The sequence below is a fragment of the Peromyscus californicus genome, unplaced genomic scaffold (assembly GCF_007827085.1).
Source record: "Peromyscus californicus insignis strain IS unplaced genomic scaffold, ASM782708v3 Scaffold_15__1_contigs__length_86483966, whole genome shotgun sequence".
Taxonomy (NCBI): Eukaryota; Metazoa; Chordata; class Mammalia; order Rodentia; family Cricetidae; genus Peromyscus; species Peromyscus californicus.
Genome location: NW_026294447.1, coordinates 75,110,836 through 75,124,824, shown reverse-complemented (window position 1 = coordinate 75,124,824; position 13,989 = coordinate 75,110,836). Strand labels below are relative to the sequence as shown.

At 43.4% G+C, this 13,989-nt stretch overlaps 1 protein-coding gene across 2 annotated transcripts in view; it reads right to left on the bottom strand.

Annotated features, from left to right (window-relative positions):
- Positions 1–13,989, bottom strand: part of Dcaf5 (DDB1 and CUL4 associated factor 5) — a 106,668-nt gene that overhangs the window by 35,235 nt on the left and 57,444 nt on the right. For both annotated transcript variants that reach the window (XM_052739447.1, XM_052739446.1), the window contains exon 6: positions 10,143–10,356. In XM_052739447.1, coding sequence (XP_052595407.1) covers positions 10,143–10,356 — 214 coding nt within the window. The remainder of the gene's footprint in view (positions 1–10,142; positions 10,357–13,989) is intronic.

The following is a 13,989-nucleotide window of genomic DNA, read 5'->3' as shown; positions in this document are numbered from 1 at the left end:
TTGAGTTAAAAGGAAAAAAAAAAGAGACAAGCCAACCACTAGAAATAGTCCAGTTAATACTCAGAATAAGTCTCAACAGGCCCTTTGGAAGAGAAAAATCTCTTGCTGCTCTCTTAACAGCTATGTAGATGGATGGATGGATGGAAAGAAAAACACACATAAAAGTGTGTGTGTGTGTGTGTGTGTGTGTGTGTGTGTGTGTGTGTGTGTGTGTGTGTGTATGTGTGGTATGCATGTCTGCACAGCTCTCAATATTCCCCAACATCTACTGAAGGAAATATATCAATCAGTTACTACTCATTGCATGTTGATCAACTTAAAGTTCTCTCCAAAGGCTCCTTCCACAGTAATTTATTAATTATTCTCCAGTAAATGGCATGCCTGTCTAATTAACTGTATTGACTAGGCTAGAAAAACCAGATGGCTCTTTGGCCAGGATCGGTAATAGAGGAGAAATTGCTATTTTTATTTAATTAAACATAGCTCTTTAGTTCCCCTGAACTTTGTTAGAAGGGAGGAAAAAATAAGACAGCACAACTTTGTGAAGAATCTTTAGAGATCATTTCTAGAGGAAGGTTTACTAGTTGTATAAATACATGTACGGTTATACATTTATTTACACTAGTACCTGCCACAAATATTATCTAAAGCATTACAGCAAATTTTCTCTGGAGATGGGCAAGCGACAGATTTAACTGGTGATAAGACAAATAGAATTATATTGGCTCTTAGTGAAAACATAGATACATGCACACCCAGAGGATGAGAGCATATATACATATTCATACCCACAAGAATAATATTGGTTTTGCATGTGAAATTAGATTATTCTTGTTTTGGTTCACTTGCCATTTTAGCTCTATTAAACTTCTGGAATTCTTTGGTTTATTAATAACCAAACTTTATGAGGTCTGAGTAGGGAAAAATACGTTTAGAAGTATTTTATAACAGCAGCTGATAATATTCAAATAATCAGTAAGGAAGAAAGCTTGTACAAAGCTCTGTCCAAATCAACAGCAGCTGCTATAAGCAAGTAGCCTGCCTTACTTGAAGACAAGAATTGGTGGAAATTCACTTTGGAAACCCAGGTTTGGGCTGAAGAGGCCTTAGCCAGCTGGCATCGGTACCCAGTCTTCCCTCCACTGGCCACAGTTTTGGTAGCCGGGGTCTGGACCATCTCACTTCAGTCCAACTATACTGGTTATCCAAGTCAAGGCTCTAAGCACTCTGAGATGATTTCCCGTTTTCTCTGAAGCTTGAGGAGCAGGAAGAGGCGGCAAAGCTATTGACCAAGTCATATGGCGAAGGAGACTGGCAGGAACTTTGACCGGTTCTGCTTTATTAACGTCTGCTGAGGTGTCCAGTTGGGTACACACTCCTAGCTAGGGTTGTGCTTAAAGGGGAACTGTCAGGTCGTGTTACCAGGTTGCAACAATTCTACTTATTCCTAACCTAAGAACAAATCCAGGTTGCCTTGTGTTCTTTTTCAGCCAAACAGTTATTAATTAGACTACCTCTAGTGGGTTTTCCATGATTTCTAAGTTCTTAAACTGAATCAGTAAATGGACTACAAGATGAATCTTACCCAAGGGAAAATTTCTTTGTTCAAGATTGGTAATAGCTGAGCATCTAGGTCCCTGGGGTCCTGAAAACCTTTATGATTATCTACAACATTATGCAGTTATATGCACTTTATTTTATTTTATTTTGAGACAGGGTTTTTGTGTAGCCTTGGCTATCCTTGGACTCTGTAGACCATGCTGGCCTTGAACTCAGATATCTGCCTCCCTCTGCCAAGTGCTGGGATTAAAGACAGGCACCACTATTGCCCAGCTATATACACTTTCTGACAGTATTCACGGTGCTCAGATTTTCAAAATGGCCCAAGATGTAAGAGAATTCAAAACAGCCAATTTAATAAACCAGTGCTCTTTGATTCACCTTTCCCCTCTGGTACTGGGGATCAAATCTTAAGACCTTACACATGGAAGGCCAGCATGTCAGCACTGAGCTACAGCCCTTCCTAGTCTTCCTTTTACCTTTTATTTGGGGATGGTAGGATCCTCCTGCCTCAGCCTCTGCAGCAGCTAGGACTACAGGTCTGCACCTGGTTAAAACAAAATCTTCTAAAATATTCACTCACAGGCCATGGTAGCACATGCCTTTAATCAGAGGTAAATGAATCTCCATGAGTTCCAGGTCAGCCTGGCTTTTGTAGCCAGTTCTAGGTCTGCCAGGTTTACACTACATAGTAAAACCATGTCTCAAGAAAACAAAACAAATAAATAAGATACCCACTCCCTAGTGGCTAGGGAGATGGCTCAGTAGGTAAAAGCACTTGGCATGCTTGTGGATCCCCAGACCCCATACAAAAGTCATCTTTAATGCTCAGGATGTCCCTAGAGGAAAACAGGAAGTGGACACAGAAGACTCCCCTGTGATGATATATTGTGTACCCTATTAAACTTGCCTGAGAATCAGAGGACAGAGCCAGCCACTAGATTAGACATAGAGGTTAGGCAGTGGTGGCACACATCTTTAATCCCAGCACTTGAAATCTCATGCCTTTGCTTGGGAAACATACATGCCTTTAATCCCAGGAAGTGATGTCTGGGCAGAGAAAGGCAGAGAAAGGTATATAAGGTGTGAGGAAACAGGAGATCACTCTCTTGAGGCTGAGGATTTCGTAGAGGTAAGAACTAGTGGCTGGTTGTCTGCTTCTCTAATCTTTCAGCTTTCACCCTGATATCTGGCTCTGGGTTTTTTATTAAAAGACCATCTAAGATTCCAACGACACTCCCCTGTCTCACACTGACACAGAGTGAGGAGACCCTATCCCAAACAAGGTGGAAAGGTGAGGGACACCACCTGAAGGCTGTCCTCCATGTAAGTGCTGTGGCACATGTATACACACATAAAAACAAAAACTCCTTTAAAAATCCACTCCCTAAATAATACATACAGGGATTCATTGGCCACATGCTCTGTATGTAGCTCTCCTCATTGGCCACACGCTCTGTGTGTAGCTCTCCTCATTGGCAACATGCTCTGTATGTAGCTCTCCTCATTGGCCACATGCTCTGTATGTAGCTTTCCTCATTGGTCACACGCTCTGTGTGTAGCTCTCTTCACTGGCCACACGCTCTGTATGTAGCTCTCCTCATTGGCCCATGCTCTGTATGTAGTTCTTCCTCATTGGCCCACGAAGACCACTTGATCTTGGCAACATAGGAGGCAGCATGATAAGGAGAAGAGGCCACAATCACAGGAAATGATGTCAAGTTAACCCTGGTTCAGTCCTGACATGGCCAGCCATTTCAAATCACTCTAGGCCTTACTTTCAAGGGGGATGAAACCAACTATACCTGAAGGTTGCTATGCAGATTCAAATATAAGAGGAAAAACAGAAAGCAAGAAAGTAGAAAAAATTAGCCAAAAGCCATAACACAAATCAAAGGACGGAACCCAAGAGTTCAACTTTCCTGTAGAAAAGTCTGGTTTTATTTCCTATGAAGAAGAGCATATCACATGTGCAGTCACATGAGTGTGTGTGTTCGGGGAAAGGGGGACAGACAAGAGTCCCAGAAAAGCAGAGCTACAGTTTACAGGGCAATTCTCCAGTCTGGTGAGTTCTTACACATACAGTCTTGCCGCTCGTCCTACACACACTACATCAACAGAGAGAGGGTGAGCAGCGACATCATGTCTGAAGCCAGGACACAAACTTTGTCGGATTCAGGGAGTACAAGGCAGCCCTTTGGGAGGGGGGCCAAATGATTTCATTACCATGATTTTGGAGGCCCTTGCCAACTGTCAAATCCACAAGAAAGAGATCCCAATGCTCTGTCACCCTGCTGCCCAGCCTTCTCAAGAACACTTGGCTATACTGTTCTTTCCTTCCCCGTTCCTCTTTCAGAAAGATATAGGACATGCAGGCCTAGCCATTAATTGAGACTAAAGAGAGAAGATTTTTAAATAATCAGCATGTCCATTTCCAGGTACACAAGCTGTTAGCATGAAAGGCTGGCTTCTCAGAAGCTTGAGCATTCTGCTAGACCCAGGCTAGGACAAGAGCCATTTAAACAATCAAGAGAATAAAAGGTGAGTACGTGTACACCAGCAAAGCCAGCAGGTGGAATATTAACATTCTTTTTAACCCTGTTAAGAGCTTTGCTTGCCCAGGGTATACATGAGACTGTAAGGCTTAGAACAGAATGTGTAGCCAGTCCAGCTTCAGGAAGAAAACAAAACAAAAGTAAGGATTCATGACTGAGGAGACAACTATTGAACTCAGGTGACTTCTAGGGGAGAAATGCTGCTTTGCTGCAAGGGACTAGGTGTACTTGCTGAAAATCAACTCCAAGAATGGGGCAGTCAGCCTATGCCTATAGCCCTTGCTGCTCAAGGGAGGAAGCTGAGGCTGGGGGATCATTTTAGGCCAAAAGTTCATGGTCAGCCTGGGCCATATAGTGTTGTGGAATATTTAACTATGTAAAGATGTGTTACCTGACTGGTCTAATGAAAGCTAAGTATCTAGGCAGTAGAGGGAGAGGTGGGGCCGGCGGACAGAGAGGATAAACAGGAGGAGGAATCTAGGCTTGAGGGAGAGGCGAGAGAGTAAGGGAGAAAGAGAGGGAGACACCCAGGGCCAGACAGACAGACAGACAGACAGACACAGAGTAAGACATAGAGAAAGAAAAAAAGGCCAGCAGTGGTGGCGCACGCCTTTAATTCCAGCACTCGGGAGGCAGAGCCAGGTGGATCTCTGTGAGTTCGAGGCCAGCCTGGTCTACAGCCTGAGATCCAGGACAGGCACCAAAATTACACAGAGAAACCCTGTCTCGAAAAACAAAACAAAACAAAAACAAAACAGAAAGAAAGGTAAAGCTCTGAAGCAAAACATAGATGAAGAGAAACAGGTAAAATTAAGTTATAAGAGCTAGTGGGACAAACATAAGATAAGGCCAAACATTCATAACTAATAAGTTTCCATGTGGTAATTTGGGAGGTAGTTGTTGGCCAAAGAAAGCCTGCTACAACATAGTGAGACCATGTCTCAAAAAGAAAAAAAAAAGCTCAAATCTTTTGTTAGGGTTTTGTTTCTGTTGATATCCAGCAAATTAAATGCTACTGTTACCTAATCTAGCAGTGAATATTATTATATATACTAGAGATAAACAAACCATGCATTAGTAGCCTAAAGCAGGGAAGACTATATAAAGAGCTTGGAATGAAAATCAAACCATGCAAAGCCATGTGAACTGGTCCACCGTAGCATCTGGAGCATAATAAATGTTCACCAAACGTCTGCTCTATTCATTTTAACAGGCATAAAGCTAGGAAATGTCGTTTTCACTCAAGCATTAATCAGACAGACCATGAACCAACCATGAGATAAAATATCCTGCGGAGTAAGGCACAGAGATTTCAAGGTGGCCTACATCAGAATACAGACAATACAGATTTGTTTTAATACTACAATGAGGTATCAACTTGTTACAGTAATTAAAAGCAGTATTTCACAAGAAAATCTACCTTTGTTTAAAAAAAAAAAAAAAAAGTCCGATACTTGGCAACACGAAGACTGTCCCGGGAATGATGGACAAACGAAGTAGGAACCATCCCACTTTGACAGAACACAGGCTTTCCAGGTAACTACAGTTCCCACTGCTCCTTACTGTACACTCCAGACAAACTGACTCGTTTTCACAGTCTGTCTTGCTTCTAAGAGTCTGAGTTCTAGTCCTCGTTCAGCTACAGAACACATGTGGCGATTTGGGCACCTTACCTTTCTGAATCACAGCTTTCTCAAAAGGAAGAGTTGGTTCAAAATGACCTCTGAAAGCTCTGTGGTTAGAACTTGTCAGCCACAAAGTGGGCTCAGCATTATTTCATACGTTATTCCTTGAGTCTAATTTCTCAAAATATTAATTTCATTTTGAGGCAAATGGACTACCTAGTGAATGTAGGATGGTTAAAAAAAAAAAAGTTCAGACCCTCTGGTACAGTATTTGGATCCATTCACAGGGCCTGACTAATCTTCTTGTAATTAAAAGCTAGAAGGCTGTCCCAGATAGATGGGATCATCCATGTTCATTCATTCCTATTATGGAAATTCTCAAATTCCTCTCCGGGATGATTACCCAGCCTGTGACTAAATGAAGAGTGCAGGCCACAGGAGTCTTCAGAGTATAGACATAGGAATGATGTCAATATAAAGATGGATGTAGTGGCAAATGCCTATAATCCTACCCACTTAGAAGGCTGAGACATTATGATTGCAAGTTCGAGGCCAGACTAGGCAAATATATTGAGATCCTGCCCCAAACAACTTAAAAACAGCAAAAAAGATCCTGTCTGGACTAGTGAAAAACTCCCAGTTGTACAGATCACAGTAAACTGGCTGCTGCTGAGTAGTAAGCCTTGACCCTGGAAATCAGAGTCTCTTTGAGAGACGTGTTCCAAGGCTAGGACATTAAGTCTGTTTGCCACCTAAAACTGTTTGTACACTTAAAGCTATAAGCTTAGTTCACTGTAAATACATTACTTAATTCATCCTAATCAAGGCCTCTAGGAGTTGGACAGGAAAAATGATTACCAATCCTGATTTACAGTTGTAGTAGCTTTCTGTCCAGAGTGCTAAATACCACACATCTATCAAAGTACCCAAGAGTCACTTCAACAAATATTTTTATTGTGCTCTTACTACATCCTAGGATTTGGAGACAAGATAATGATGGGTTGGCTATGTTCTTCATCCCTAAGGAGTGAACAGAAATGTCAAACATAAATCTATTTCCTACTCCACTGGATTAGATGTCTCTGATATTCTATAAGGGGGATACCAGTAGACTGAAGACTGATTCAAGGCCAGAGTCAATAACTTTTACATCCTCTTCATCCAAGAAAAACCATTTATTATAACCAAAAAGCAATATAATTTATCAAAGAGACTATAATGTCTACACACTCCCACTAGGATAAAAGTTATAAATAATAACTTAAGTCAAATCTCAATAGAGAAAACCAAAAGGCACACCATTTTTTATCATTATATATTAATCTACAAAGCAAAACCCAGTCATATCTTCAAAACAGTTTACATGGCTCTGCTCTGGCAATATCAGTGTTTCTGGGCATGCTGGATCTTTACAATCTTTAAAGGGGCACTTGACAATGTCTGGCCATCTTTTGTCTCTTAGGAGGACAAAAGAGGATGACATTATTGGCATCTAGTGAGGAGAGGCCAGGGATGCTGCTACCCTACCCATCTTACAACACACAGAACAACCCATCATAGCAAAGACTCATCAGGCCAAAATACACACGGTGCTACAACTGAGACCATGGTCCTACATGCTCTACATTTCGGCAGAGGCCTTTGATCTGGGTGTTTTAAGGATACCATGAAGACAGGCTTTGGATGCTAATACCATCTGAAGAAAACACAGCATCTACTTTCTTTACCTATTTCATCCTTCCTTCACTCAAGAAAAACCCTGTGCCTGAGGGTGTGGTTCAGTCGATAGAGTACTTCTCTAGCATGTACAAAGCCCTGGGTTCCACCCCCAGAGCAGCATTAGTTGTGCTTGGTGATTTATACCTGTAACCCCAACATGTGACCCAGGAAGTGAGGAAAGAGGATTAACAAGTTTAAGGTTTTTCTCAGCCACATGCTGAGTTCCAGGCCAGTCTGAGCTACATGAAACCCCACCTCAAAAGAAAAAAAAAAGGGGGGGGGGAGTGGAGAGCTGGAAACATGGCTCAGTGGTTAAGAGCATTTGCTGCTCTTTGTAATGGACTGGGTTTGGTTCCCAGCACTTAAGTGGTGGCTCATCACTCCCCGTTAACTCTAGTTCCAGAGAATCCGATGCCATCTTCTAGTCTCTGTAGGCTCAAACATGCACATGGTGCTCATATACTCATGCAGACACACACACAATTTTATCTCAAGTCTATAATACCACACAGGCAAATAAAAAACAAAATCATTTAGGTTCTGTGGCCATTTAGGTTCTCCTAGGCCTTCCCTAGGAGACATCCCTTATCTAACTATCCAATGGTGTTCAATGTAGATCTCAAGTAAGTAGGCCCTAGGATTCCAAATTGAGAATAAATCCTAAATTTGAGCACCTATTCTCTACCTGTAAAAAGAGACTATCTTAGCCAAGCAGTAGTAGTACACACTTTTAATCCCAGCACTCAGAGGCAGAGGCAGGCGGATCTCTGAGTTCGAGGTCAGCCTGGGCTACAGAGTTAAGTTCCAGGACAGCCAGGGCTACACAGAAAAACCCTGCCTTGAAAAACAAAACAAAACAAAAAAAAAGAAAGAAAAAGAAAAGAAAACCAGGCTCTTTTGAGATTCTCAAAGAATTCTTTCTTTTATGCCTCTTTCCAAAAGCAAACAAACAAGTATTTCTGAAGAGATGAGGCACAGTCTATGAGACTTTAATTAATTAACTAATTTATTTATTTTGAGACTGTCTTGATGTGTAGCCTTGGCTGCCCTGGAACTGACTATGTAGGTAAATGGCTGCCCTCAACCCGCAGAGATTCACCTGCCTCTGGAGTACTGGTATTAAAGGCGTGTGACACCACACCCTGCTGCCCATGTCAACTTTAATGTCAAATGTGACATAGCTGGTGGGTCACAGCACTCCTAAGACACTAGCATTTCTTTCCCCTATCTGGATGTTAGGCGCAGTAAGATTCATTATCCTTGAAAAAAACGCTGTATTGCTGAAGAGTCAGCAGCAACAGATTCTTTACTCAGCTCAATTGCTGAGGCCAGTCCAAATGATCACTGACAACTACATCAGAATTCTCTGGCTCAGACAGAGATAAGTGGACCAAGTCCTCTTTTAAACTGCCCCCTTTAAACTCATTTATGTGTACATTGCATATCTATGCATGGTGCTCCTGTGCAGGTGCTCTCAGAGGTGAGAAGAAGACATAGGATCCCCTGGAGCTGGAGTCACTGGTGGCTGTGAGCTGCCTGATGTGGGTAGTGGGAACCCAACCAACTCAGGTCCTCCAGGAGAACAGCAAGTACTCTTAACCCTTAGGTGTAGATGTAACCAACGGTTTTATAAAATAAGAAACACAAAGCCAATTCAGAGAAGAACGCCAAGAGGTCAGAACTAAGAGCCTCACCCTTCCTGATTCAGGGATCCTCTCTAGCCAAGAGAGCTCTCCGAAAAGGACCTACTTCCTGTGTGTCTGTCTTTAAAGTCTTCCTGTTCTGCCTTCTCATTGGTTGTAAACCCAAACATGTGACTGCCTCGTCACTGCCTGAGTGTACCGCCCTCCAGGTCCTTAAAGGCGTGCGCCACCGCCACCACGCACTTGTTATGACTCTAATAGCTCTGACCCCCAGACAACTTTATTTATTAACATACAATTAAAATCACATTTCAGTATAAGTAAAATACCACCACACTTAGGCCTTCCTTAAACTGCCCCCATTAAACCAACATCACTATCTCTAATCCCAGTAATTCAGAAAAGACTAGAAACACACAGCTTGGGCTACAAAGTTCTAGTTACGATGCTGGCTCTTTCTCAAACAAGGCTGCTGAGGCCATTTCATCCAAGAAAATGATGCCATCCAAGCAGCCAGCCATTCAAGAGACATGTCTCCCGGACGGCATGTGGGTTTTCATTCATCACTGTGGTACTGAAACACCTTCCACTGGCAGGCTCATTTGCCACAAACTCCTCTTTCCTTTCAAATAGCACATTCTTAGAATCTCAAGATCCATTCACAAGTGTGGCAGAGCAGCTACTTAGAACCATGGTTGTAGCTAGCCTTGGTTTACAGGGTGTGCCTTGAATGAATGCACCCCGGCATCCTGGATGAAAACAGTCACTGTGAGACTGGAGGGATGGCTCAGTGGTTCAGAGCACTGGCTGCTCTTCCAGAGGACCTGGATTCAATTCCCAGCACCCACATGGCAGTCCACAACTGTTTGTAACTCCTTTTCCAGGGAATCCAACATCCTTACAGACATACATGCAGGCAAAACAATTTACATATATCAGAATTACTATTTCCCCTCCAAAGTTTCTACTTCGTGTGGTACAAAAGAGAAATTGAGAGCAATACAGTAAGACATGGAGATGCAGACAGCCAAGGCACTGACCTGGTCACGATCCCCTGCAAAACAGCAGCTCTTCATAGTGCATGAGTTGAAGTAACCCTGATTGTCAAACTGGAACACGGGCAGGCGGGAGTGGATGTCATAGAGCACAGGGGGCAGGCGCCGCCGCAGGGCCAGGAGCTGGGTCCCATTGCTGTTGAATCGCACACTCATGGCACTTTGGAGAGAGAGGTTGCCACCATAGCGCAGGAGGGAACTGGAAGGAAGGCAAAGGACAAAGATCAAGTCTGAGGCAGACGGGAAGAGCTGTAAAACATACTGAATTAGCTTCTTCAGATGCGTCCAGGCTGTCCTGCAGGGCTTATATCAGAATGTCAACCAAAGGGTATTTAAATGTAAGAGCATCTTCTATTAGAATATAATAATTATGTTAAGAATGGCTCCTTGAAGTTGGGCTATAGTGGCACACACCTTTAATCCCAGCACTCAGAGGCAGAAGCAAGTGGATCTCTGAGTTCGAGTCCAGCCTGGTCTATAGAGTGAGTTCCAGAACACCTAGGACTACGCAGAGAAACCCTATCTCAAAATAAAAGAACAAAAAACAAAAAGCAAAAAAAAACCAAACCAAAACAACAACAAAAAGAATGGCTCCTTTGGGTAGGGGGAATGGTTCCTTGATTACATTAAAAGAAGTTATTTAAAATGTAAGCCTTTCTTTCAACCTCCAAAGGTAAATTTTGAATAATTTTACAAGAAAAGATTATCAAGGGCAAGATGGCTGAGTGGGTAAGGGCACTTGCTGCCAAGGCTTTGGACCTGAGTTCAGACCCTGGGACTCACATGGTAAAAAGAGAACACCCCAAAGTTATACTTTGACTTCTACACACACACACACACACACACACACACACACACACACACACACACACACACACACACACACACACACACACACACACACACTGGCATGCATGGCAACATATACACAAATAAATGTAAAAAATTAATAGAAAAGGTATCACAACACATCTTGAAAAAAAGGAGACATTAAAATCATTAGTTATGCGCCGGGCGGTGGTGGCGCACGCCTTTAATCCCAGCACTCGGGAGGCAGAGCCAGGCGGATCTCTGTGAGTTCGAGGCCAGCCTGGGCTAACAAGTGAGTCCCAGGAAAGGCGCAAAGCTACACAGAGAAACCCTGTCTCGAAAAAAAAAAAAAAATCATTAGTTATTTGTTTTACCATGCCCAAATAGATACTTGAAAGACCCTGGAGAAGGGAGTAGTGTCTACCCCAATTGTCCAATAATGGATTTTCCTTTTTGGAGAGTAGGAGTTCAAGACAGGGTTTCTCTGTGTAGTCCTGGCTGTCCTGGAACTCACTCAGTAACCAGGCTGGCCTCAAACTCAGAGATCAGCCTGCCTCCGCCTCCTGAGTGCTGGGATTAACTAATAATGGAGTTTTAAGCAATATATTTATCTTTTGTATTGTTAGAAACACAAGAATCATTAGTGTTTCTCCTGGTAATTTGCAATGATTACACAAGCATAAGAAACATTTATTTTTATTTGTAATTTGTTAAAGATGAAGCAGTAAGATGCCTGAGACCTGAGCTCGGTTCCCAGGACACAAGTGGTAGAGGGAGTACTTACTTCTGCAGGACACACACACACACGCTGGCACATGTGTCACATACACTCACACACACAGCTAAAAAAAGTGTTGTTGGGTTGGGGATTTAGCTCAGTGGTAGAGCGCTTGCCTAGCAAGCACAAGGCCCTGGGTTTGATCCTCAGCTCAAAAAAAAAAAAAAAAAAAAAAAAGTTTTGTTTTGTTTTGTTTTTTGGCAGGGGTGGGCGTAGAGGTGGGGGCTGGTGAGCACTGGCTGCTCTTCCAGAGGACCCAGGTTCAATTCTCAGTACCAACATGGCAGATCACAGCTGTCTGTAACTCCAATTCTAGGGGATCTGACACCCTCACACAGATACACATGCAGGCAAAACACCAACAGATATGAAATTAAAACAAAACCCGTACGTTTTTAAGTAACTTCTTTTGGTGACAAGGTCCTGACTTGCCTGTCTGCTCCTCAGGTCTCCACCTCCTGAGTGTCGGTATTGTAGATGAGTGCCACCACAGCAGGGCCATACATGGTGCTATGGACTGAACCTAGCTTCATGCATGCTAGGCAAACAATAAATACCAAGTGAACATATCCAGCCCGTATTTAGATTTTTTTAATTTTATATTAATTTACTTTATGTATTATGCATATTTTACCTGCAAGTAAGTATGTGACTCTATGTGTACCTGATGCCCATGGAGGTCATAAGAGGGCATCAGCCCCGCTGAACTGGAGTTACAGATGACTGTGAGCCACCAAGACGGTGCTGGGAATCTAACCTGAGTCCTCTGCAAAAGCAGTAAGTACTCTATGGCTTACTGAACCATCCCAGCGAAAGCTTTTGGGGGCAGGAGAGTGATGAGGACAGAGGAAAAGAAGAAGAGCTATGGGAAGAGTTGTCCTGGAAACATCGGTGCAGGGCTGGCTGCCAACCCACCACGGTCATAAAAACTACTGCCAACACCAGCCACAGTCGTGCCTACCTCACCCTCCCAGGCAATCGTCACACCAAGGGGAGGAATGCTGTCGTGGTCCAGCTGTGTGTACAAACAAGGCTTGGATAAAATAGCCTGCAATCCTCCTGGCTGGAATGGATGGAAGGGAGAAAAGACAAAAAACCATCCCAGAATTCCAAGTACCAAGGAGAAGCCTAGAATCCCTCAAGTCCCCAAGTAATAAACCCTGCAGAGAAAGAAATGATCTTATAATGTCCTGAGCACAAACCACACTCACACAGAGAAAGAAAGACAGGGCTGTTGGAGCCCAGGCATTTCCTTGACAGGGTGCTCTGGCCACCACAGGCATGTGCTGTTATCTAAACAAGAGTTTAAAAACAATGAGCGGCTTTCAGTCTCCAGTCAGCGTGGAGCTTGCAAAGAAACCAGCATCTGTGGAACTGAGGGTGGGTGGGGGTGAAACAAGACTCAGCAGGAACAGCCTGGCCAGCTTCACCCGCATGGCAGCAGGGTTTGCATTAGCTCAAGTCCCCGACAGGAAGCCAGGGCCTCTGCCAAACCCCGTCCACCAGTTAACAGCAATTTCTCTGTCCATTCTAGTCAGGCCCGAAGAAGAGCCTGCCCAGCACTGGCCTGTGGGTCTATTCTATTCCCACCCGAGTTCCTTGATCAGTCCTTTGTAATTTGGTTACAGTGGAGGTGTCTGTGGCTCCTGTGACTTTTCTCCTTACTGTGCTTCTGGGTAGGAACACTCATCTCTCACAAAAAGAGGGTGCCTAAAAGTCTTCTGTAGTTAGGGCTGCTTCGTAGGAAACAAAATACGATTCCTTCCAGAAGGATGGACTGATACCTTAACTCCAGAAAGTAAGAGAATGCAGCAGGCCACATCCAGGGAGGATAAGGAATGATCTATTTTGCCAGAAGAAAAGGTTTAACAGCAGTTTATCTTCATAGTCAGGATACAGTACTGCTCAAGATTCTACAGCTCAGGTCTAGAGTGCTGGCTCAGTGGTTAAAAGCATGCACTGCTCTTCCAGAAAACCTCAGTTTGGTTCCCACCACACAGGTCATGGGACTCACAACCACCTATAACTTCTACTCCAGGGGACCTACTGCCCTCTGCTGGTCCCCAGTGTACAAATACACACACACACACAGAGTTAAAAATTAATCAAGTTTAAAAGATTCTATGGTTCACAGTTCCAAGTATAATACATACACACACACACACACACACACACACACACACACACACACACACACACACACATCCAGAGACCAGGCATAATGGCATACACCTATAATCCCAA